General features: G+C 49.1%; 2 protein-coding genes across 5 annotated transcripts in view; both read right to left on the reverse strand.

The window, feature by feature from the left end:
- Positions 1-1,386: 1,386 nt before the first annotated feature.
- MRPS24 (mitochondrial ribosomal protein S24) lies at positions 1,387-10,207 on the reverse strand. Its single transcript, XM_042912917.1, has 4 exons — positions 9,943-10,207; positions 9,794-9,862; positions 9,597-9,708; positions 1,387-1,820 (listed from the first exon to the last, which is right to left on the reverse strand). The coding sequence occupies exons 1-4, from the start codon at positions 9,979-9,981 to the stop codon at positions 1,537-1,539; spliced, it is 504 nt and encodes a 167-aa protein (XP_042768851.1). The 5' UTR covers positions 9,982-10,207; the 3' UTR covers positions 1,387-1,536.
- A 7,725-nt stretch (positions 10,208-17,932) lies between these two features.
- The window catches only part of LOC122204973 (up-regulator of cell proliferation), a 53,466-nt gene continuing 45,475 nt past the window's right edge, over positions 17,933-25,923 (reverse strand). For all 4 annotated transcript variants that reach the window (XM_042912907.1, XM_042912889.1, XM_042912899.1 and 1 more), the window contains 3 exons: positions 23,120-23,152; positions 22,858-22,896; positions 17,933-21,086 (listed from right to left, as the gene is read on the reverse strand). In XM_042912907.1, the coding sequence (XP_042768841.1) occupies positions 18,493-21,086; positions 22,858-22,896; positions 23,120-23,135 (2,649 nt within the window). In that variant the 5' untranslated portion in view covers positions 23,136-23,152 and the 3' untranslated portion in view covers positions 17,933-18,492. The remainder of the gene's footprint in view (positions 21,087-22,857; positions 22,897-23,119; positions 23,153-25,923) is intronic.

Genomic DNA, 25,923 nt, shown 5'->3' on the forward strand with positions numbered 1-25,923 from the left:
AAGTGTTATGGTGAGAATCAGGAGGATGGTGAGGGTCAAATTCACATGAAATCCAGGGTCATGGTCAGTGTCAGAGTGGAGGTCAGAAGGGTCAGAATCAGGTCAAGGTTGAGTTTTGTCAGCAGGGTGTGAAGGTATCTCAGGGCCTGAATGACAATCAGTCTTATCAATCAAAGGTTGTTGACTGTTAGAATCAGGGTTACAATCAGGGTTAAGAATAGGGTCAGATCTGTGCAAGGGAGAGTCTGGGTGATGGTTGAGTTTCAAGGTGAAAGTCAGAGTCCACTTTATCACTGAAGGAAGATCAGGGATAGGGTCAAATTTAAATGACTTTCAGTTTTATGGTCAAGGTCATAAGAATCTGGATCAGGATTATGGTCAGAGTCAAAGCAAGCAACTCCTAACTTGGGAGTTACGATGAGGTCAGTCAGGGTCACGGTAAGGATCAGATAGCATTAGAATGATGTTTTCAGAAACTCAAACTGAGAGGGTTATATGAGGGACATGATCAAAGTCAGTGTCAGAGTCAGACATGATGCCAGGAGGATCCCACTGAGACCCTCAGGCAAGAGTGAAGTTGAGTGATGGTCAAGTGGTAGGTAGGACTAGAGACAGCATTTCTGTTGGAGTGAGAGTAGAGCTTTAGGGTAGAATCAGAGGGTAATAAGTCAAGGTCAGAGTTGGGAGTAGGATATGTGAGGTTGAAGTTCAAGGTTAAGTGTATCAAGGTGAGGGTCAAGGTCAGAGTCAGAGCGAAATTGGTCAGCAATTCCTGCCCCACCACCCAGCACCACGTGCAGTTTTTGCAAATGCCACTTTCTGAAATGCTCTCTCCCACTGAGCTATAGGTCTACCTCCCTCACCTGCTTGGAGTCATGCCCACCTCCACAGAGACACAAGTGTCATGGAGGCAGGATCCTGGAACAGAATGGTTTGTTCACTGATGGATTCCGAGCACTCAGAAGAGTCTGTGGCACAGAGTCACTGCTCTGTTGAAAGCTTGTGTAATAAACCAATGGGTACGCATTAGGGTGTTTCTAGGTGGCGGCGGGGGGGGATCATCTGCAAATAAACTGTACCCAGTCGTTCTCTCTGTGGGAGAATTACAAGAAACTTTCATGGTCGACACATGTAGATATTGTTTAAAATTTTTTAAACTCAACATTATTTTATAATCACCAAAAACGGATCTTTCCATTTTGAGAGAAAACAAAGAACTTTCAGTAAAGTTCCTGATAAAGTGATTGGCACAAGATAATCATTGCATTGCAGCTGTTACCCAAACCTCAAACAACTGGTGGCCTGGCCTGTCTGGGAGCCTTGGAGCACCCTCAAAAGGACTCTATTCCAGTTCTCTAAAGAGTAAAGACAAACCAAGAGGCAAGACAACATGGAAAGTCTATTTATTCAACAGCAGCTTTGAAAACGAATCCTCAGTTCACTGAAGGGATACACTTTCCCCATTCCCACTTCACCCCTTTCCCACACATTCCTGTCCTTGGCAGGCTCAAGCCTGATGCAAAAAAGGTGACTGTGCTAGATGTACTTGTACACAACCTTGGAGGGCACAGTTTGGAGGTGCAGACGGACAGGACATTTGTAAAAGTGGGAGAGCAGAGTTTCACTGTAACCCACCAGGAAGTAGAACTTGTATGCAGGCAGCTGCCTCAGGACCAGGGCACAGATCTCCACCTGATTAGCCCGGCGCTTCAGGATAACCTGGTCAGCCAGACACCCTGGAAAAGTGCCCAGCATGAACTTTCGAAGGAAAACATCCTCCACTGTTCGCTCTGCAGCATGGTCCTCCCCATCCAGGTTACCTGAAGAGAGAAGGGCACCGTGAAGAATCAGCAAAAACCTCCGGAGGTAACATCCAAGAGCACTTGACACTCAATTCCACCCCCCACCCTGGCTTCTTCTCTTTTTTTCCATAAGTGAAATAAAAAGAGTACCACTTTAAAGTCCAAAGTACAGGGGGGCCAACATGGCAGAGAAGGGGACTCAAAGTTCCCTCGTCTCTCAAACAAAGCAGTGTTGAAGCCAAAGGACTTTGAACTCGAAGAGTCCGGAAGGCAAAGTGACACAGTAGCTTCCAGGGACCCACTGGGACAACCTGACAGGCCATAGGTGCATGATTGTGAACTGGGAGAGAGAAAATGAACCGAGTGGAAGGATCCCCTTCTGCAGAGACAAAGGGAAGAGAAACAGAGGCTGGGGAAGCATAGGACTGTATTTGGACAAGAGAAAATCATAGACCAGGAGGAAGAGATCCACTTTCTAACTGCGGGGCTTTCTCTGGGGGCTGGCTGCCCTGACCGCGCACCTGGGGAGGAGGGGAGCCTGCCCCAGACTGGTGGCTAGGTCAGAGACAAAGTCTGCAGTAGGAGAAAGCGATCCCCTCCCTGGAGTGCTGTGGAAAGAAGGCATACATCCGCTCAAAGCACAAAGACTGCCTGTGCCTGCCAGCCAGAGACCATATATCAGGCGGTGCCAAGTGGCACTCCCCCAGTACTGGGGTGCATGGAGCAGGAGTTTGAATCCCAGCCAAGCACCAGGGAGGCACAGGAGTCAGCGGAGCGGGGCAAACCGCCTCTTTTGCACCCGTGGCACAGTGAGGACGGCTCGAACAGAGTGGTTTGGGACACCCAGTCTGTGGAGGAGAGACTGGGGTGTCGCCATTTTTCTCCCCATCACCACCAAGGTGGGTCCTCAGGGATCGGACAGCGGGGCCCCCAGTGGAGGCGGGACCCACCTACACGAAACCACGCCCCTCTGTGCCGGGTAACTACGAATCTACTGGATACTGGAGCGGGCTTGATGCTGAAGACCAGACAGATAACTGCTCCTCCAGACCTGTGCTGCTGCACTGCCTGGATTAATTCTCAGACAATTCTTATTATATAGATATGTTCTTCCTTTTTTCCTTCTCATATCTTCCCTCCTCCAATCGGGTTATTCTGGTTGTTGGTTTGTTTAAGCAGACACATTTAATCTATTCTGTTGATACATGTTCTACACCTCCTTTTTTTATTTTCCTTTCCCTCTCTCTGGATTAAACCGTATAGTTTCTCTGTCTGGTCAATTTTTATTTTTTCTTTTTCCCTGTCCCTGTCATTTCTTTGTATGGGATAAGGCCTCTTCAATCAGCACCACCTCCACCCTGCTGTTTACTTGTAGCTGGTGTTTCCAGTTTTTTGTTTTTGGGGGTTTTTTTGTGTGTTTGTTTTTGTTTTCTGTTTGTTTTTTGTTTTCCTATTAAGGGCTACTTCAGCAAACAAATCAAAGCACACCTGATGGAGGGTCCAAAACATCACTATGAGTAGGGAGATAAGGTAACCAAAGTCACAACAACAGAGAGCAAGTAACACACTCCAAAAAAACACCTCCTGAAGGGCCAGGCCCTGGACAGTGTATCACCCCTCTTTAATATAGTAGTGCTCACAGGTGCAGGACACATAAAAACGTTTTAAAACACATAAGGGGACAGAAAACTAGCCAAAATGATGAAATGGAAGAATTCTCCTCAAAAGAAATTCCAGGAAGAAATGATAGCTAAAGAATTGATCAAAACAGATATAAACAACATAACTGAACAAGATAAAATAATAGTCATAAGATTAATCGCTGGGCTTGAAAAAAGCATACAAGACAGCAGAGAATCTATTGCTGCCAAGATCAAGGAACTAAAAAATAGTTATGATGAATTTAAAAAATGCAATAAATGAGGTGCAAAATAAACTAGAGGCAGTGACAGCAAGGACTGAAGAGGCAGAGGGGAGATTAAATGAAACAGAAGATAAAATTATGGAAAAGGATGAAACTGAGAAAAAGAAAGATAAAAAAATTCTGGATCACAAGGGGAGAATTACAGTACTAAGTGATTCAGTGAAACGGAACAATATCTGTATCATAGGAGGTCCAGAAGAAGAGAGAGAGAGAAAGGGGCAGAAGCTGTATTTGATGAAATCATAGCTGAGAACTTCTCCCATCTGGGGAAGGAAACAGAATTGAAATCCAGGAGGCATCCGAATCACCCTTCGGACGTAACTTGAATAGATCTTCTGCACGACATATCATAGTGAAACTGGCAAAATACAAAGTTAAAGAGAGAATTCTGAAAGCAGTCAGGGATAAACAGGCCTTAACCTACAAGGGTAGACACATAAGGGTAGTAGCAGACCTATCTACTGAAACTTGGCAGGCCAGAATAGAGTATAGGAAATATTCAATGTGATGAACAGGAAAAATATGCAGCCAAGAATCCTTTATCCAGCAAGCCTGTCATTCAGAATAGGAGAGATAAAAGTCTTCCCAAATGAACAAAAACTGAAGGAATTCATCACCGCTAAACCAGCCGTACAAGAGATCCTAAGGGGGACACTGAGTGAAATGCTGCAAAGACCACAAAGGACCAGAGACATCACTACAAGCATGAAATCTACGGATAATACAAAAACTCTAAACCCATATCTTTCAATAATAACACTGAATGTAAATGAACTAAGTGCTCCAACCAAACGACATAGGGTATCAGAGTGGATAAAAAAAAGAAGACCCATCTATTTGCTGTTTACAAGAGACCCATTTTAGACCTGAGGACACCTTCAGATTGAAACTGAGGGGATGGAGAACTATCTATCATGCTACTGGAAGTCAAAAGAAAGCTGGAGTACCCATACTTCTATCAGACAAACTAGATTTTAAACTGAAGGCTGTAACAAGAGAGGAAAAAGGGAAGTATATAATAATTACAGGGTCTATCCATCAGGAAGAGCTAACAATTATAAATGTCTATGCACTGAATTCAGCAGCACCCAAATAGATAAAACAACTAATCACAAACATAAACAACCTTATTGATAAGAATGTGGTAACTGCAGGGGCTTTAACACTCCACTTACAACAATGGACAGGTCACCTAGACAGAAAATCAATAAAGAAACAATGGCCCTGAATGATACACTGGACCAGATGGACTTGACAGATACATTTAGAACTTTTCATCCTGCAGCAACAGAATATACATTCTTCTCGAGTGCACAGGGAACATTCTCCAAGATAGATCACATACTGGGTCACAAAACAGCCTTCAATAAATATGAAAGAATTGAGATCATACCATGCACATTTTCAGATCACAATGCCATGAAACTTGAAATTAATCACAAGACAAAGTTTGAGAAACCTCCAAATGCATGGAGGTTAAAGAACATCCTACTAAAGAACGAATGGGTCAACCAGGCAATTAAAGAAGAAATTTAAAAATACATGGAAACAAATGAAAACGAAAACACAACAATCCAAACCCTTTGGGATGCATCAAAGGCAGCCCTAGGAGGAAAATACATTGCAATCCAGGCCTATCTCAAGAAACAAGAAAGATCCCAAACACAAAAATCTAACAGCACACCTAAAAGAACTAGAAGCAGAACAACAGAGAAACCCAAACCCAGCAGGGGAAGAGAAACAATAAAGATCAGAGCACAAATAAACAATATAGAGTAAAAAAAAACAAACAAACAAACATATCAATAGATCAATAGAACCAAGAGTTGGTTTTTTGAAAAAATAAACAAAATTGATAAACCCCTAGCCAGACTTTAAGAGAGAGGATCCAAAGAGATAAAATCATGAATGAAAATGGATTTATCACAACCAATCACTCAGAAATAGAAGCAATTATCAGAGAACACTATGAAAAATTATATGCCAACAAACTGGACAACCTGGAAGAAATGGACAAATTCCTGGATACCCACAACTATCAAAACTCAAACAGAAAGAAACAGAAAATTTGAACAGACCCATAACTAGTGAAGAAATTCAATCAGTTATCAAAAATCTGCCAACAAATAAGGGTCCTAGACCACATGGCTTCCAACAGAATTCTACCAGACATTTAAAGCACAGTTAATACCTATCCTTCTCAAGATGTTCCAAAAAACAGAAACTGAAGGAAAACTTCCAGACTCATTCTATGAAGCCAGCATTACCTTGATTCCCAAACCAAAGACCCCACAAAAAAGGAGAATTACAGGCCAATATCCCTGATGAACATGGATGCAAAAATTCTCAATGAAATACTAGCAAATCAAATTCAACAGCACATAAAACGAATTATTCACCATGATCAAATGGGATTCATTCCTGGGCTGCAGAGCTGGTTCAACATTCGCAAATCAATGTGATACATCACATTAATAAAACAAAGGAGGAGAACCATATGATCCAGTCAATTGATGCAGAAAAAGCATTTGACAAAATACAGCATCCTTTCTAAATAAAAACCCGCAAGAAAGTCGGGATGGAAGGAACATACTTAAAGATCATAAGAGCCATAGATGAAAAGCCCATAGCTAACATCATCCTCAATGGGGAAAAACTGAGAGCTTTCCTCCTGAGGTCAGGAACACGACAGGGATGTCCACTCTCACTGCTGTTGTTTAACATAGTGTTGGAAGTGCTAGCATTAGCAATCAGACAACAAAATGAAACAAAAGGCATCAAAACTGGCAAAGAAGAAGTCAAACTTTCACTTTTCATAGATGATACAATTCCCTATACGGAAAACCCGAAAGACTCCACCAAAAGACTGCTAGAACTGATACATGAATTCAGCAAAGTCAGAGGGTACAAAATCAATGTACAGAAATCGGCTGCATTTTTATATACCAATAATGAAACAACAGAAAGAGAAAAAAACTGATCCCATTTACAACTGCACCAAGAACCATAAAATACCTAGGAATAAACCTAACCAAATATGTAAAAGCTCTATATGCTGAAAACTACAGAAAGCTTATGAAGAAAATTGAAGAAGACACAAAGAAATGGAAAACCATCCCATGCTCATGGATTGGAAGAATAAATATTGTTAAAAGGTCAATACTACCCAAAGCAATCTACACATTCAATGCAATCCCAATCAAAACTGCACCAGCATTCTTCTCAAAGCTAAAACAAACAATCCTAAAATTTGTATGGAACCACAAAAGACCCCAAATAGCCAAAGTATATTAAAGAAGAAAACCAAAGCAGGAGGCATCACAATCCCAGACTTTAGCCTCTACTACAAAGTTGTAATCATGGTATTGGCACAAAAACAGACACATAGACCAATGGAATAGAATAGAGAACCCAGAATTGGACCCACAAACATATGGTCAACTAATCTTTGACAAAGCAGGAAAGAGCATCCAATGGAAAGAAGACAGTCTCTTCAGCAAATCGTGCTGGGAGAACTGGACAGCAACATGCAGAAGAATGAAACTAGACCACTTTCTTACACCATTCACAAAAATAAATTCAAAATGGATGAAAGACCTAAATGTGAGACAGGAAACCATCAAAACCCTAGAGCAGAAAGTAGGCAACAACCTCCTCAGCCACAGCAATTTCTTGCTCAACACATCTCCAAAGGCAAGGGAATTAAAAGCAAAAATGAACTATTGGGACCTCATCAAGATAAAAAGCTTCCTCACTGCAAAGGAAACAATCAACAAAACTCAAAGGCAACCGACGGAATGGGAAAAGATATTTGCAAATGACATATCGGATAAAGAGTTAGTATCCAAAATCTATAAAGAACTTACCAAACTCAGCACCCAAAAAAACAAATAACCCCGTGAAGAAATGGGCAGAAGACATGAACATTTCTCCAAAGAAGACATCCAGATGGCCAACAGACACATGAAAAGATGCTCAATGTCACTCATCATCAGGGAAATACAAATCAAAGCCACACTGAGATACCACCTCACGCCAGTCAGAGTGGCTAAAATGAACAAATCAGGAGACTATAGAGGCTGGAGAGGATGTGGAGAAATGGGAACCTTCTTGCACTGTTGGTGGGAATGCAAACTGGTGCAGCCACTCTGGAAAACAGTGTGGAGGTTCCTCAAAAAATTAAAAATAGACCTACCCTACAACCCAGCAACAGCACTACTAGGAATTTACCCAAGGGATACGGGAGTGCTGATGCATAGGGGCACATGTACCCAATGTTTATAGCAGCACTTTCAACAATAGCCAAATTATGGAAAGAGCCTAAATGTCCATCAACTGACGAATGGATAAAGAAGATGTGGTTTATATATATACAATGGAATACTACTTGGCAATGAGAAAAAATGAAATCATGCCATTTGCAGCAAAGTGGATGGAACTGGAGGGTATTATGCTGAGTGAAGTAAGTCAGTGAGAGAAGGACAGATATCACATGTTTTCACTGATATGTGGAACTTGAGAAACTTAACGGAAGACCAGAGGAGAAGGGAAGGGGGGGAAAAGTTACAGACAGGGAGGGAGGCAAACCACAAGAGACTCTTAAATACAGAGAACAAACAGGGTGGATGGGGGGGGGTGGGGAAAATGGGTGATGGGCATTGAGGTGGGCACTTGTTGGGATGAGCACTGGGTGTTGTATGTAAGCCAATTTGACAGTAAATTGTATTTAAAAAAAAATTTTTTTTTGGTTCAAAGTACATTATTTCATTAAATTCCTGAACAAATCCTGTGAAGTAGATATTATTGGTTATCCTTGTTTTACAAAATGGAAGAGCAAGGCCTTAACAGGGCACAAAACCCAGATGATCCTTTTTGTCTAGCCCTTTCACACTCTTTCTGGGCTCCTTATGGAAGCACTGGCCACCCTTTGGTCCCGAGAGATGAGGCCACCAGCTTCAGAGATAGGGGCCATGAGCTCTCTCACCAGCCAGGTATGCAGCCTCAACCAGTGGATTCTCAGTATAGCTCCAGCAATTCCTGCACATCTTAGAGCATCCACACCCATCCCCAGACCTTAGGACCAGAACCTGAACAGGGTGGAGGGCAGTCATGTGTATTTTAAGTAAGTTTTCTAGACAGATGGATCTCAACACATCCAAAAGCTGAGAACCCTCATAATGAAGAAAATACAGCTGATCCTAATCAGCTAATGGTTATATTCTATAAAATCACCATGAACTACGAAGTAGGGAACATTGAACCATCGCTCCTGGGGGAAATACAGGGTTACGTTTCTGTATGCCCTTGATTAAGATATTTTGGTCAACACATCAATACGTAACTTTGTTTCACATGTTTCTGTTTAAAGACACCTTGTTTAATACAAACGGCGATTAACACTGAACTCTCTGCCAGCAGCATTGTAACTCATGCCTGAAGAAAGCCCACCCGACGCGCAGATTTTCTCTGCAATGTGCGTCACACCCTTCTTGTGCTTCACGGTTCAGCATCTGGGCTATTTTAAGGCGGTGCAATCACCGACGAAAAGCACAAAATCGTAAAAACGGAGCACTAGCAGATCTCAAAAAGAACACTTGTTTACAGCACGGACGCTGAAACAAGAAGGCAAAGCCTCGCTCAACCTCAGCGGAGGAGTACGAGAGGTCGCTGCTCTACCCCGTCTAAGAATGAGGGTGACAGCACACGCCGCACACAACTCACGAATATGAAATCTGGAAATAAAACCTGTGAAAAAGTAGGAGCTGAAAGAAGCCTCTTGCACGTGTTTATCTCACTCTGTGTCACAGGCCGCAGCCGAGAACTTCTCCTTCCCACAGCCCCCAGCACAGCGGCCCCCGCTGCCCCCTCACCTGTATGCAGCGACAGCCAGCCCTTGCGGTGGGCGATGTAGTGCGGAGCGTGCGCCTCCTCGTAAGTCACCGGCTTGTCCCCCTTGCCCACTCTGACTCGGGCCGCCCGGTTCTAGAAGCAGGGAGGGGCCGTGACACTGAGATCACCCACCGACCCAAGCCGCTGCCACACCGCCCACGCGCCCGGCCGTGCTCACCTTAGTGCAGACCGCGGACGTGTGCAGGGCGCACCAGGAGCACGGCAGCTCTCGGCTCCAAGACAGCACCTGTGAGATAAGGAGCACGTGACACGGAGACTAAGGCCCCGACCACGAACCGCAGGACCCCGCCAGCGTCGCTCACTCACCCGCAGCCTGAGCCCACGGAAGCACATGGGCGCCGCCATCTTGGGCCAAGCGCAACGCGCCGGATGTACCACGGCGCCGGGAGGGGAAGACGGGGCGGGGCGAGTTCAGGGCAAAGGTCAACCCTCGGGAGGCTACGATGGCAGACGAGACCAAATCGGATCCCGCGCTTGGCCGGGTTCGACCCCGCGGAATTGCGGGGTCTCCCGATCGGGGCAAGAAGCTGTCTGCGGGGGTGGGGCCTTGCCTCCCGGCTGGGGCGGGGCTTGTCTTCGTGGGCAGGCCCGCTAGTGGGCAGGGTCTCTATGTCGGGGCGGGACCTCCCCTGCGCTGAGGGACCGCCGAGCAGCAGCAAGACGGGTGGGGCTTCTCAGTCGGAGCGGGTCAGCTCGCATGCTTGCTGCTTGTCCCGGGCGAGGCTGCTGAAGGTCTGGGTCTCTCGGCCAGGGCGGCCCCGCAGGCAGGTAGGCGGGGTCTCTCCGGCCCGGGCGCTGCCTGACTTCGGTGGCAGGTCGGCGGGCTCCTCCTCTGGGAGCGATGCTGGGAGCTGGACTTTCCCGCAACAAGCAGCCCAGGAACGCCTAGCCATGCACCTCTCCTCGGCCTGCCACGGTCGGCGTGTGCGCGGTGGTTCAGGTTCGGAACGTGGGTGGTGCGGAGGTGAGGTCTCGCCCTCCTGGAGCTCGCTCCGGCAGGGAAAGGGCCTCCGGGACCGCTTGGCGTTCGCCGGACCTGGACGTACCGCGCTCTCACCGGAGCCCTTGGGACTCGGATGTGAGCGGAGCTCGTCCCCAGATTCTAGAAATCAGGCTGCTGAGTTCTGCCTCCAAATAATATTATTTAAAAAGAAAAGGAAAGGGGCGCCTGGGTGGCTCAGTCATTTAAGCGTCTGACTTGAGCTCAGGTCATGATCTTGTGTTTCGTGGGTTCGAGCCCTGGGATCTGACAGCTCAGAGCCTGGAGCAGCTTCGGATTCTGTGTCTCCCTCTCTCTCTCTGCCCCTCCCCCGCTCACACTCGGTCTCTCTCAAAAACAAACAAACAGTTTAAAAAGTTTTTTAATAAAAAATAAATAAATAAAAATAAAAACCCTTTCTGGCTTGTATCCACAAAAAGAAGAAATACGTTTTGGTTAAAACTTAACCCAGTTCTTTGGGGGAATAGGTAGGGTTTCACATGGGCCCAAACCCTAGTGTCTGGTTCTTGGGGAAGGAAATGTGTAAGAAAAGGCTGGATAGTAAGGAAATTCATACTCAAACCAGAGCATTGTCGCTGTAATCGGGTATCCAGTAATTGTTATCAGAGGGGGAAAATAGCAACACTGGGTATCTTATTTCAGAACTCCTCACAGAAATGGAAAAGCCTGGACTGAGTCCAGCCCAGGTGTGGCAGTCTTTGTGGAACTGAGCCTCAGCTCCACAATCTAGAAGATGTGTTTTATTAGCACAACTACCTCATAGAGCTGTTAGGATAAATGATTGTTATTGATAGGCTGAATGATATGGAATTCCAACGTTTGGCCATTTTTGACCTACATCATTGACCCTAATGCTGCTTGTATACTCCTGTGGTTTCTCATGGTAGGGAGGACTGGATTGTCATCTACGTGGAGGGGAAATAGAGGCAAAAGTGGATGGTGAGTTACCCAAGATGACACAGGGGAGGGACAGAGGGACCAAGATATGTCTCTTGGCTTGCAGCCACTGTATTTTCCATAATAAAGATTTCTGTGACAACTAGAAGCTCAAAAACAATCTTCGTCAAGGGACAGCATCTCTCATGTCCAACTCACTAGAAATGTTTTATTTCTAAATTTTTAAACTGTGGCCTCCCAACTGCTCTGCATACTGGATAAGGAGATAGAAGAATGATCTGTTCTCCAATCACAATACTTTCCAGATAAGAGAACGTTCAACTTTTCCCAAAGGACCTTTTTTTTAAGTAGGCTCCACGCCCAGCGTTGAGCCCAATGTGGGGCCTGAACTCACACCCCTGAGAACAAGACCTGAGCTGAGATCAAGAGTTGGATGCTTAGGGGCACCTGGGTGGCACAGTTGGGCATCTGACTTCAGCTTAGGTCAAGATCTCTCAGTTCAAGGGTCTGAGCCCCACATCAGGCTCTGTGCTGACAGCTCAGATCCTGGGGCCTGCTTCAGATTCTGTGTCTCCCTCTCTCTCTGCCCCTCCCCTGCTCATGCTCTATCTCTCAAAAATAAATAAACATTTTTAAAAAAAATTTTTAAGAGTCAGATGCTTAATGGACTGAGCCATCCAGGTGCCCCCTCAAAGGACCCTTTTAAACTGACTTTTTTTTTCTTTTAAAGTTTCCATAAAGTTTGATAATTTCATAATTTGAAAAGTTTTAAATCTGCCCAACATGCTGAGGAATATGGGATCTGGTATGTGAATTATAGGCTCCTGGCTGTGCAACTTAGGCAAGTGACTTGACCTTTCCTGAGCTTCAGTTTCTCTCATCTATAAAATGGGCACAATGACAGTTGTGAAAATTACATTGTAAAATGCAACTAATAAATGTTTTTTAAAAAACAATAAAACCAGGGTGCCTGGCTGGCTCAGCCTGTGGAGCATGCCACTCTTGATCTTGGGGTTGTGAGTTTGAGCCCATGTTGCGGGTAGAGTCCCTGACGTGTACATCTGCTTAGGGAGATGAACTTGATATGAAGGATTCATGAGGGCTCACAGGAACACCACGCTCCCCAGAGAAAGGAAGGCTGGTGTTCCAGAGAAGGTGATTTCTGAATTCTACTGGAGCAGCAGGCGGCAGTGCAGGGCTGCTGGGCAGAGGTGGCTCTGGTTCATTTCATCCTCAAGGCGTCAGGCAGTCACACCCTCAAATTTATGTTTGTCTTCATTCATGTCACTGTCTCTTAGGCCTTGTTTGAGGGTGGGTCTTGTGTGTTTGCATGATTAAAATAACTGAAAAAATTTACTTAAGCATTAGTATCAATTTTCACATTGTTTTAAATCGCCAGTGGAAAAAGCTTAATGGGTGTTTTAATTTTCCATAATTGCCATTGGTTAGTGTTTTCATGTACTTTGCTTCTCCCAGAAACCCTGTAAAGGAGGCAATATTGTCCAGGTTTTGCAGAAAAGAAGATAGAGGTCAGAGAGTCACCTGAGGTCACAGAACCAGCCAATGGTAGTAAGCCTTCTTGTTCCAAAGTGTGTGATTATTCCTTATCTGGGGTTCTCCCCTCCCTGGGTGGGCATGAACATTCAGAACCATGTAGGATGGGGAAATGGCCTGGATTTCTGGAGGTGGGTGCAGAAGGCTCAGTGCTGGCCCTGGGGGACCTCCTGGAAATGCAGTAGCCACCTTTAGGAACAAGGGACCCACACAAAGGGCCCTCCTGGGTCCCCAGACCAGAATCCTGGGAAGATGAGGGTATACACCTGTTTTTTCTCAGATGTGAGCCTCTTTGCTCTCCTATTGATAGTACCAGGAAGAGCTAGGGTCACCTGTATGCTTTCAAAGTGGTAGTGTCTACTTGTTTGAGTCTACTGGGCCCCACAGCACAGGTACAGAACTGGGGTGGAGGGGGCCATCCCCAAGCTTTCCTGCTGCTTAGATGATTCTGATGTGCAGCCAGGGTCAAGTCCTAAGCTCCAAGTTTATGTGGGAGTCTCCCAGAACCTGATATGTAGAGATCCTTCTCGAGGACAGGGCTGTTTGGTGCTTTTCACACCCCTTTTCTACCACTGGATACAAGACCATGGCAGCACTCACTCTGAGGGGCCTGGCCTTAGCCCAGTCCTACCACTCTTAGGCCACAAGGCGGGGGGGGGGGGGGGGGGGGGGGGGCTGCAAGTCTCTGAGACAGCCCAGTGGGCTCCAGCACAACTCACAGGTGCACCTGTATTCGAGGATAAAGTGCCGGCCAGGCTGCGGGACAACATTGGGTGAGACAGAGACTCTGGGCCCAGCTGGACTTATAGAAGGCAGTCCAGCCCGGAACGTGGTTTCATTTCCTGGAAGTCACCAGAATCTAGCCTCAAGGATGGATAATTTCCTGTTGGATGCAGGATTAGCCGAGACAACCCCATTCGTTTGGACTTATCCTAACTCAGAACTGCTGACGTTTTGCATTTTGTAAACCTCTGCTAAATCTGGTTCTTCATACTCCTGGTAATTCATCTCCTAGTGGCCAAACATTCACCAGAGGTTCTCAGCTCTATTGTGGAACTAAGCCGAACCGCCACTGACATCTAGTTACAGCAGAGTCTTGAATTGTCCTGTTTCTTGCACAGATAGCCAGAGGGGCTCTGATCTCAGTTCCCCCACCTCCGCTCTCCCTCTGCTGGGACCCAGGATGAAGGGGCAGGTTTGCTGGGTTAGTGATGTTCTGCTTTGGGGCGCTGAGGGAGGAGGTGTGGTCTCCTGCCAGCTGGGCCGGGTAGACAGGCCTCCTGTGTGCCAGCAGCTGGAGTTTTGCTCCCTGGTTCTCACACACCAGGCTAGATCTGGACACAAAAATGAGCAAGAGGCTCTGCCTCCCACAGGGACCCCAGACAAGAGGGCAGAAAAGCAGACAAGTAAAAGGAGAAAAGACAAGGATGAGGACAAGGCACCTCTCAGAGGGTGAGATGGAGGGGGAGCTGCCACCTGAGGCCATCCTGAGAGAGGTGACAGCCAGAGTCTGCCAGGAAAGGAACAGGTAAGAGCCCCTGGCAGACAACAGCATGAACAAAGCCATGGGGCACAGAGTGTGGGTTGGCGGGCAGGAGGCCACCAAAGTCAGGATCAAGGTCACCTGGGTCTCTTCTGTGGTCCTGACTCCCCTGGGCCCATAAAGCTGCACTACGGCGTAATTTGGATGAAGTCTTAGGAACTCAGGACAAGTTTATAGCCAAAATCATTTTTTTATTGACTGATTTAGAAAAAAAAATAAAGTTTTGTTTTTTTTTTTTAACTGGGCTAATTACATCTGAGGAGTTGGAGAGAGCTGCCGTATCAGGTTTACATTGGTGCAGATTTCTCAACACCAGCCCTCCTGTGTTTCAAGAAGTCTAAGATAATGTTGATTAGAAGACATTGCTTTAGGTACTATTAAGAAAGAGGAAGGGCTGGGGCACCCGGGTGGCTCAGTCGGTTGAGCGTCCGACTTCGGCTCAGGTCATGATCTCACAGCTCGTGAGTTTGAGCCCCATGTCAGGCTCTGTGCTGACACCTTAGAGCCTGGGGCCTGCTTCAGATTCTGTGTCTCCCTCTCTTTCTGCCCCACTCCCCACTCATGCCCTGTCTCTCTGTCTCTGCCTTAAAAATAAATAAAAGAGAAAGGGCTGCAAATTTTAAGATACCACTGATTACAAGATGTCCTGTTATAGGCACTTTCCTCTGCACAAGACTTGTGAGTGTGCAGTGCCATGAGCACAGACTGGTTCCTCAAACACCAGGCTTGTGCACCCTCCCCAGAGCAGGTGCTAGTGGTGGCGGGGTAAGGCCTAGGGAAGTTGAGATAACTTTGCTCAAGGGCAACATAATTAGCAGGAAGCAATGGCCCAGGTGTCCCACAGTCTGAGAGCTCTTTCCTGGGAGAAGGGCAGGCTCTCTTGTGCCTGGTCACAGACTCCCAGGCACATTTACTCCATCACTGACTAACAGGGTCCCCTGGGAGCTGCCTGTCCACCTTCTCTGAGTGGCTCTCCACCTCACCAAGCTTGGCTCCAAGGATATCAGTGCCCAGTAGCCCTGTGGCAAATCTCAGGGCCCCTCAGACCCTGGTGTCTCCAGGAATGGGCAGGGCAAACTTAGACTTAGCATTCCGAGCCCCAGGTCACTAGGCAAGGCCTAAGTATTGTAAAAACTAGAATCACAAGAGCAGCTCTGACTTCAGTGTGTGAAGGAGAACCCCTCGTGGAATTGAACATCACCTAAAAAAGGATTAGGGGAGATTTCTGGGAAAATCACTTGGCTCCAGCACAACCTCTCCTGTCCCTGTACCTGAGAGGTAACAGTCTTCTGACATTGCCCAGGCAGCTGTGGTGGGGGTGGGTGCAGTTACTGAGTACACCCACCAATGGGGTCCTGTCTGAGGCAACCTCGTGCTCAGATTCTGTTACACCCTGTCTTCAGACTGGTCTGTTTGCAAAAGTTTAAACACTTTTAGCAAGGGGGCACCTGGGTGACTCAGTGGACTGAACATCCAACTCTTGATTTCGGCTCAGGTCATAACCTCACAGTTTGTGAGCTCCAGCACCCCCCCGCCCCGCATTGGGCTCCATGCTGACAGGGAGGAGCCTGCTTGGGATTCTCTCTCTCTTTCCCCTTCTCTCTCTCTCTGCTCCTCTCCTGCTTGTGTTCCCCCCCTCCTCTAAAATATAGAAAAATGAAAATAAACACTTGTGGCAAACGCTAGTTGCAATTTCACAGCATCTTAGGTCAGGGGGATATAATTTTCCTGATTACTAAGCAGTTATTAATCTACTTTGGATCCTGCATCCTTTTGAAAGTCTGTTGAACTCTTTCCCCAGAAAAAAAAGCACACACATAATTATCTGGAATTCAGTGATTAAATCTTTGGACAATGGAAAGACCCAACAAGGTTAAGAATCTTTGCTTAGTAGGAGCCACTAGGGATAACTTTCATTTCAGATTTCAGGAAGAGCTTGAATCAATTTTTAACGGAAATGGTTGATATTCAAAAATTCTAAGCAAGGTTTCCAATGCCTGAACTTTGGACCCATGATGATCCTGACTGATATTCTTACTGTGCTGGAGAAGCTACTGGCTAGTTCCCCAGCTTTACGGGAAGAAAGTAAGAAGAGGTTTTAGTATTTCCAGGTGAACCAACCCTGTACAATTTGTGTTAATGATCCTGAAGAGATGAGTTTCTAGAGCCTGAAGGTTAGAGGTTCTGAGTTTCAGAAGGGAAAAGGTTTTCCTAAATTTATAATGATATATATTTTTTAATGTTTTTATTTATTTTTAAGAGAGAGAGAGCAAGTGGGGGAGGGGCAGAGAAAGAGGGAGACACAGAACTCGAAGCAGGCTCCAGGCTCCAAGCTGTCAGCACAGACCTCAACGGGGGGGGGGGGGGGGGCTTGAACTCATGAACCTTGAGACCATGACCTGAGCTGAAGTGGGACGTTTAACCGACTGAGCCCCCCAAGCGCCCCGGTTTTCCTAAATTTATTAGCAAGAGGTCAGGTTTTCAGCTTCCATCTGGTGCGTCCAGAGCCAGGCTCCCAGGACCCAGGCACAGCACTGAACATCAGGGGAGCAGCAGGCTGGGCGTCCTGGAAGTACAGAAAAGGGCTTTGGGAAAGCGGTCCGGTCCAGAGGGCGCCCCCTTGTGGAGTCTGGCAAAGGAGAACAGGGAACACACGGAGGACCAGAAGCTCCTGGTCACCACTGGGGGCCCAGTTCTTCCCCAAAGTCACAACTTATGGAGGGGAGGAAGCCCCAGGGCCTAAGCAGCAGACCCCCAGAGCTGGTGAGGGAGCGGGGCTGGGTTCCAGGGATCCTGAGGTGCCCCGGCCTCAGGGAGGGCCAAGCCGGCAAGGATCAGGCTGAAGCATCCATGGTGGAGGGGCTCAAGGTGACGTCGGGGAGGGAGCCTGGCCCACAGACAGGAAGCGAGATGAAGGGCGGACCCCAGGGTCCGGCTTGGGTCAGCCTGGCAGCTGCAGGCGTCCCGTCAGGTCAGCCCCTCTCCCCACCCACGTGTGTGGGGCGGGGCTTCACTGCTCTAGGCCTCCCTTCGTAGCCTAGAAAGTGGGACCTTGATGGCCACACCCAGCGTGGCTGTGAAGACTTTTATTTCTGTGCTCCTGGTAATAGCCTGAGGGCAGACCTCTGTGTAAAGACAGGGGACAGCAGGGCAGCTGTAGGACACTTCTCTCAGGTGTCCCCTCCCCCCCCCCCCCCCCCATTGCAGATGCTCTGTGTGCAACCTCCTTAGACACCATGATCCTCTTTGAGGAAACAGAGGAACCTGCCTGTCACTATCACATGCACGTTCATTCACTCCACTCTTTTAACAAACATTTATTAAGCGCCTACAGTGCACAGGGCCCTGTGCCAGGCCCTGGGGGTACAGAGTCGGGTCACACACAGACCCATCCCCAAGGAGCTCACAGTCTGGGGCGGGGCAGACACGGCTGCAGGAGGTGGAGGGAGCCAGGGGGGACTCTCCATGGGGGTCAGTCGGGACCAGCAGGTCATGGAGGAAGGGCCTGCCTCCACTTCGTCAGGGAGGCGTCCAGCAACCCCCCCTCTTCACCTCCCCCATACCGGCTGGGCTGCAGGGGTACTACCCCCCACCCCAGGGACGAAGGAGAGGGAGCAGAGCACAGGGGCCTGGAAAGGAGCTGCACACAAACTCTTGCTGTGTGTCCACACCCTGCCCCAGGGCCCCTTGGCTCCCGAGAGCATCTCTGAACAGGTCTGTGCGGTCACCTCCTTCTCAACACTGTTTAGGGAACCCCAGCCCCCTCCCCCCAGGCTCTTGCCCTTCTCCCTTCTCATGGGGTCAGGTGCCGGGCACAGCCCCCACAGGCACACCACCTTCAGAATAGGCCCCCTCCTAACACTCAGAGCCGCCTCACCAGCTCAATGAGCTGCTGGATGTTTTTGTTCTGGTTGGACAGGCCGTTCCTGATGTTTTCCAGCAGACACCTCTTTAACTCAAAAATGGCCTCACTGTACCCCAAGCTCACTGCAGCCATGGGAGGCACCCCATGCCACAGGCCAGGGATGTGCCAAACATGCTGTTTCTCAGGGTCGCAAAAGGCCAGGTCGGCCAGCGTCCGGATGCCATCGCCCTGCTTCTCCATCTGTGCGCTGGCTCTGCTCACATCGCCGGGGGGATCCAGGAGCGGCCTTCTGTCCCGAGGCCTGGGGCCGGGGGCACACGCATCCTGGAGGTTCTGGTACACAAACTGATAGTTGGGCACATGCCCCGTTTTCTCCAACCTCAGAAACGCATGCAGAACAGCTGGTGGTATGTCCCTCGTCTCGGCCAGGCTCACCACGGTGACGTTGCTCAGCCCCATGAGCAGAGTGGCCAGGGAGGCCTCCAGCTCGAACCTCTCCCCGGCTGCGGTCAGGGCCCCGCCTATCAAGCCCCCGGAGTCTATCACCAGGATGTGGTCGCAGCCCAGATCCTGGCTGAAGCTCTCAGCCACGGTGACCAGCTGCATGAAGGCCCCTCGAGGGCCACAGCCCCGCCCAGTGGCAAAGCGCAGCCCAAACATGGTGTTGAGAAGCGTGGACTTCCCAGTGCCCGGCGCACCCAGTGCCGACAGGACCACCAGGCGCGACCTCCTCTCCAGGCGAACGTGCAGCTCCTTCAGGAGCCCCGTGACCCAGCGCAGGGGGGTACTCAGCGTGCTGCCGTCGATCAGCTCCAAGGGCAGCCCCTTCAACAGCAGCTCCAGGGCCAGGCCCGGGAAGTGGGCAAACCGCCTCTGGCAGGCCGGCAGCTTCCCCGCCTCCACCAGGCAGCTTTCTGCCTCGTAAAACTGTCCCATCTCCCGCAGGAAGTGCTCTACACCCAGGGGCTCGGGCCAGAGTAGCTCCCCGAAGTCTACCATGCCACAGTGCTTGGGTCTCAGGCTAAGAATGGTCTCAGGAGGCTGCCGCGGCCTTGGCTGGGCCACGCGGGCCAGTCCCCACTCCATCCACCTCAGGAAGTACTGCTTCTCAGCCAGTGAGGCGCTGCTGATGCCTGCGATGAACTCCTGCAGCCCCCAGGCGGGGTCCTGGCGGTTCTGCTGTGCACGAAGTTCTAGCAGCCGGTGCCCCAGCTCTGCCCTGCCCTTGTCAGGAGGGTCCCCCGCCCTCTGGGCCTGGCATAGCTCCTTCTCCACCTGGGCTGCCTTCCGCCACGGGTCCCCCTGCAGCCACAGCTCGTCCCTGCGGTAGGCGTCACAGTCCTTGATCCTCCTGGTGATGCGCTCCATGCGCTGCTTTGCCCGCTGACACTCATCACAGTCCTCGTCCACCCTCAGTCCCAGCTTACGGGCCGCGTGCGCCATCTCCTCCACAGACAACCTCCTGCAGGGGGACCGGGCCACGTGCGCCACGATGGAGCGGACCCTGCGCACGAAGCCCGCGCTGTCAGTGCTGCTGACCTTCACCAGCACATGTGAGTGATCCATCTTCAGCACCGGGATGAGCTTGTTCAGGAACCTGAGGTTTGTGTTCCGCTTCCCACGGTAGGGGCTCAGGATGAAATAGTACTTGGTGGCCGAGCCCCTCAGGGAGTAGAGCAGCTTGTAGTCCTTCCTGCTGATGTTGTCGGTCAGGATGAACACGGCGGACGAGATCTCGGTCAAGAGCTTGAACTGCAGCCAGTGAGACCCGATGTCGCCCCGCAGGTTCAGAAAGGCCACGGGCTCCGGGAACACGTCCAGGTCCTCCCTGCCGCTGGGGAGGAACCAGGAGACTTCCACCAGCCCATCTGCGATCTCCCGGGGGTTGGTGCCCACGCTCAGGTCTCGATGCCAGAAGCAGTCCCGTGGCCGGTGGCTGGGGCTGAGCACAGCGTTGAGCAGCTGTGACTTGGAGTTGCTGCTGACCTCCATGCGCACGAAGGCGAAGGTGGGAGCCCGGGATAGCACCGCGCTGTCCTCTCGGAGGCCGCCCACGCCCCGCGGGGGCTGCGCCCACCACGTCCGCACCACGGCCCTCAGGGCCCACAGCAGAAATGTGTGGTAGTGGTTCTCCGAGTCAGGCAAGACGAGAGGGAGTGCAAACTGGCACAGGGACATTTTCAGCACAATTTCCTGCTGCAGGAAACCATCTGAGGAGAGCAGAAGGGCACAGAGAAGGTCCAAGGGGTTCACAGGCGTGTCAGGCGTCGGCAGCTCTGAGAAGGAATAGATGTCCGCGGAGATGTCATCAGCCGCGTCCCAGTAGATAATCTCCTCTTCCATCTGGCTCTCCTTCTCCATGGGCCTGGCGTCCAGGGGCACATCCAGCACCATGGTGGTGTTCCTGGCCTCAGCGTTGAGGGCCTGCAGCTTCCTGAGGAAATTCCAGGGCAGGTCTTTGGGGGCCTGAGGGGCCCAGTTTCTCATGCTGTCGCTGCTGATCTGCAGGGCATCCTGGAGGCTGAGCTTCTGGGCCTGGTAGGTCTCCAGCCCCAGCAGCGACAGCATCTCCTGCAGCCTGCTCCTCTCCGCTGTGGGGGGGTGGGGGGAGAAGACATCAGTGCTCACCCCACGCATCAGGGGCCCCGGTTACAGGTGGGATGGGGGACGGCCTCCCAAGGCCTGCCTGAGATCAAACTCACACCACCCCCAGACCCAAACACCGCCAGACACGTTGGACATTAGAGAGAAGACACCCAGGGGCCACATTTAAGAACTGGGAGAGTCCAGTCTACACGTCTGGTTTCTCCTGAAACCCATAACACCCAGCCACACTGGGGCCCCAATTGAACCGTGTAGAGTGCACAGCCATGCACCCACACATGGGACGCAGGACCCCTTCTCTGACCACACCCCCACCCCTGCCAAGTGACCCCGTGGACTTTCCCCACACTCTGGGCCAGCAGTGGGGTCCCTGCACACTGTCACCAGGAATTTCCCACAGGCAACACAATCACTGAGTCACTCGGATTTTCCAGGTTACATTCTTTTCTTTTTACAAACAACTTGGAGAATTTTTAAAGGGAAAAGGAAATTATCACTAGATAGAGAGTCACAGAAATCATAGCTAGCAACCAGTTTTGTGACTCTGAAGCCAATAATGTGGTTTTAATGTTACGGGGGTAAAATATTTGGTAGAGATTACCAGAAGTCTGCACTTACTTGTCCAGATCCCCAAATACCACCCAACACAGTACGAACTCTTAGCAAGCACTACATTCAGCACAGTAACTCCTCGAAAGGTTTCACCCACTGCCCCTGTTCTTGGGCGTGGCATCTGGCCAATTTCCATACTGCATAGGATTAGTATGCTGTCATGGTCCAATAAACGAACAATTAAAAAATGCAAATCCTACTGAGCTGCAGGCTTTTTTCCACTCCTTTCTCAAAAGAGAAAGCCTATGAAGTTACCCACATGTTCATATAAACCCTGAGAGGAGGCACAGCCCTGGTCCGGGGCCCTCCTGGGTGACCAGCAGGACTCAGCCCTGGGACACAGGTGTCTCCTCCCCTGCAGGGGCCGCCTCTCTTCAGAACCTGCCCTGCATTGGGAGGGGGTGGGGGTGCAATGTGGCTGCAGTAACACAGGGCTGGTGAACTTGCTGCAGAAACAAAAGAGATGCATGGGGTCACACAGGAATAGAAAAGGTGCTGCTCAGGTCTCTTGAGTTTTGCCTGAATGAAACCAGGGACGTGGTTTTTCTTACCCAGACATGGAACAACGGTTTTTGTCTTTTAAGTAGCATGGTGGTGATGGGCAATGGGAAAAAGCCAGAACAAGAAACGTCACAGGCATCCATGCCTAGTGTGTGGCCCTTGGTGGGAGTGTCACAGAAACCACTGGAACAGCCAGAGGGCCCCCCGGACCCCACTGCACTTTAGAACCACTGTTGGAGCAGGGGGTGCCTGGGGGGAGGGGGTCAGTCAGTTGAGGGTCTGACTTCGGCTTGGGTCATGATCTTGCGGTTCATGGGTTCGAGCCCCGCATCAGGCTCTGTGCTGACAGCTCGGAGCCTGGATCCTGCTTCGGATTCTGTGTCTCCCTCTCCCTCTGCCCCTCCCCTGCTCACGCTCTGACTCTGTCTCAAAAATAAATAAACATTAAAAAAAAAAAATTTAGAACCACTGTGGGGACTCGTCACAAGTAAGTTTCCTGCACTTGTAGCTTCCCCTGCCAAGATGCTAGTGTCCATCACTGTCCCGGTTAGTGGTGGCACTGAGGGCTAAGGGGCTAGCAGAGACTCTGACACAGGAGCTGTCCTCCCTCGACAGGACAGGGGTGAGAGCGGAGAAAACACGTACCTGTTGGGAAGTCACTGTCCTGAGCCTCATTTGTACCGTCTAAAAAAGCAAAGGAAAATGAGGTGTCAATCAAATCAGCACCTTAGACTGACACAAATTAATTTAGGCTAAACCCAGAACCTGCATTCTTCTCACTAAGACAGCAAGTTCTCCCCAGTGTTCACAATGTAAAATCCCGGTGAGTTCTCAGTCTACCCACCCGCTCCCTTTCCCCAGACTGGTCCACCCCAAACCCTGCTGTCTCCTCCCGCACGAGACTCACAGTCATCTGCTTCCATTTCTCTCCATTCCAGATCTGGAAGAAAACACACACATGAGGACTTTCATCAGCAAGTTAGGACCTTTCTACCAAAAAGTCTCAGTGAGAATGTGGGGGCTCCTGTTTATTATTAGTGCTTTTAACTTCAGTTTTTCCTGTGTACATTTTTTTCCAGCCCCAAATATGACACAAAGTAGTAACAGCTACATATGAAACACTGATTTGCTCTAGAACATGTATCTTAAAGAATTTACTTCAAGTTTCCAAAAATAAAATATAAATAAGTTCATGAAACTTATAGATTAATCTTTGATGTTAGAAACTATTTAAAACATAAGTCAATGCAAATTCCTTGGCTCAATTTCAAGATGACCTCCTACAGACATCATTTTTATTCTATCATAGAGCTTTTGAAATCCCTGGAAATGAGGCACCTCTCCTGGGGAAGGGCCATGACTTCCACGTCCACAGTTATCTGCCCAAACTCTAGCATCAGGGTATGTCCATTGACACTAACACTTTACTACAGGGTGTATTTCAGTTAGTGCCATTCAGATGTACGAAGACCTCAAAACCCTACAGCCCTGACTGCAAACGTGGGACAGTGGGAGCAAGACTTCAGTGTGTACTTTTTTATTGTTCTGGCTTTTGATCCAAGTAAAAGTACCATCTAATCCAAAATTAAAATTATATTTTTTAAAGATTATGAATCAAGAAAAGATTCTGATATTTTCAGATTAACTCCTCTCATGATTTCCATATCAGGAGGCAGATAAACATGACCTTTCAAACAGTCTTCTTTGATGGCATTTCTGGAAACACATGTGAAGAGCAGGGAAGAGAAACAGGAAAGTGGTTGGAGAAATCACGAGAGCATGGAGGACAGATGAGTCACACACATCAAACCACTGTGTTGAGCCATCAAAAGATCAGTTTATTCAAAGTGGAGAAAAAACATCAGAAGGATTTTTTCCAAGGAATCCAAAATGCCCTCCAAGAAAATATGAGTTATAGGAGATGACGGGACAGAGAGGAGCCCGGGCCTGGCTCCAGGTAGCTCTGAGAGCAGTTGTGAGCAGGAATCACAGGGTAAACCTCAGACTCACAGAAGCCAGGACCTCCTTTTGGTAGGGATGGGACACAGCTCTGATGCGCACAGGGCAGATTACAGGTGGGTGACGTCAAGGAGGCACAAAGTGGCCAAAGGGTGAGCCTATCAAACTGCAGGAACCACCGTGGGGCAGGGGACCCTAGACGTCCGTAGGCCAAGATCGCTGGGAGCCCAGATAAGCACCAGTCAGCAGCAGACGTGGGGGCCGGCAAGGGCTTGCTCCTGGGGGGGCCAAGCTCTTCACTATAGTTCCTGCTGGACAGGCCCAGGCTCCGACCCCCGGGGGTGCCAGGCTGACAGGGACAGAGTGCTGGCCGGGTGCTCCCACTGAAATGATAGGTCAGTGGGGGGATTAGAACGACTCTCACCCACGAAACTGAATTACTTTTCCCCAGTTATTACGGCACCCAGTACTCACTCCACAGAGCTTTCACCGTGTTTTGGAGTGCTTGCTACTGGACAGTCTGTGGACATCGAAGACACCGCTTCACACCTTGGGGCTATTAGTGTATATGAAGGAGAATGAAGTTGAACTCCCACCTCACACCCTGTACAAAGATGAACTCTATAAGACCTAAATATAAGAGTGAAAAGGAGTAAATCTTTGTAACCTTGGATCTGCCAATGGATCCTTAGCTGTCATGCCCAAAGCACAGGCAACAACAGAAAAAAAAAACAGACAGGACTGCATGAAGATAAAAATTTCATGTGCATCAAAGAGCACTGTGAACAAAGTGGAAAGACAACCTACAGAATAGGGGAAAACACGTGCAAATCATACGCGATTCGGGTCCAGTTTCTAGGATACATAAACGACTCTTGCAAATTCAAACAAAAAAGAAAAAACCCCATTCAAAGGATGGGGTGCCTGGGTGCCTCAGTTGGTTAAACGTCCAACTCTTGGGGCACCTGGGTGGCTCAGTTGGTTAAGCATCCGACTTCAGCTCAGGTCATGATCTCACAGTTTGTGAGTTCGAGCCCCATGTCGGGCTCTGTGCTGACAGCTTGGAGCCTGGACCCTGCTTCAGATTCTGTGTCTCCCTCTCTCCCTGCCCCTCCCCCACTTGTGCTCTGTCTCTGTCTACCAAAAATAAATAAATGTAAAAAAATTTTTAAAAAAAAAGTTCGACTCTTGACTTTGGCTCAGGTCATGATCACGTGGTTCGAGTTCAAGCCCCGCATGGCGCTCTGCACTGACAGTGTGGAGCCTGCGTGGGATTCTCCCTCTCCCTCTCTGCCCCTCCCCTGCTCTCAAAATAATTTCTCCTTTCTTATTGTGTTAAAATATATATAACATGGGGCACCTGGGTGGCTCATCCGGTTGAGCGTCAGACTTCAGCTCAGGCCATGATCTCATGGTTCATGAGTTCAAGCCCCACATCCATCTCTCTGCTGTCAGCACAGGGCCTGCTTCAGATCCTCTGTTCCCCTCTCTCTGCCCCTCCCTAGCTCATGCTCTCCTTCTCAAAAATAATTTTAAAAACATTTTTAAAAAAATACACATAACAGGGGCACCTAGGTGGCTCAGTTGGTTAAGCATCTGATTTTGGCTCAGGTTGTGATCTCACGGTTCTTGGGTTTGAGCCCTGCATTGGGCTCTGTGCTGACAGCTCAGAGCTGGAGACTGCTTTGAATTGCGTGTCTTCCTCTCTCTCTGCCCCTACCTCCACTCATTCTTGCTCTCTCTCAAAAATAA

Source organism: Panthera leo, chromosome A2 (assembly GCF_018350215.1).
Source record: "Panthera leo isolate Ple1 chromosome A2, P.leo_Ple1_pat1.1, whole genome shotgun sequence".
In the NCBI taxonomy this organism is placed as follows: Eukaryota; Metazoa; Chordata; class Mammalia; order Carnivora; family Felidae; genus Panthera; species Panthera leo.

What these genes read in the sequence shown, in the direction of transcription:
- MRPS24 (XM_042912917.1), bottom strand. Translation starts at nt 9,981, where the DNA reads ATGGCGGCGCCCATGTGCTTCCGTGGGCTCAGGCTGCGG. An exon ending in TCCGTGGGCTCAGGCTGCGG is followed by an intron (nt 9,863 to 9,942) that starts GTGAGTGAGCGA and finishes CTTATCTCACAG; the next exon opens with GTGCTGTCTTGGAGCCGAGA. An exon ending in CGTCCGCGGTCTGCACTAAG is followed by an intron (nt 9,709 to 9,793) that starts GTGAGCACGGCC and finishes CCCTGCTTCTAG; the next exon opens with AACCGGGCGGCCCGAGTCAG.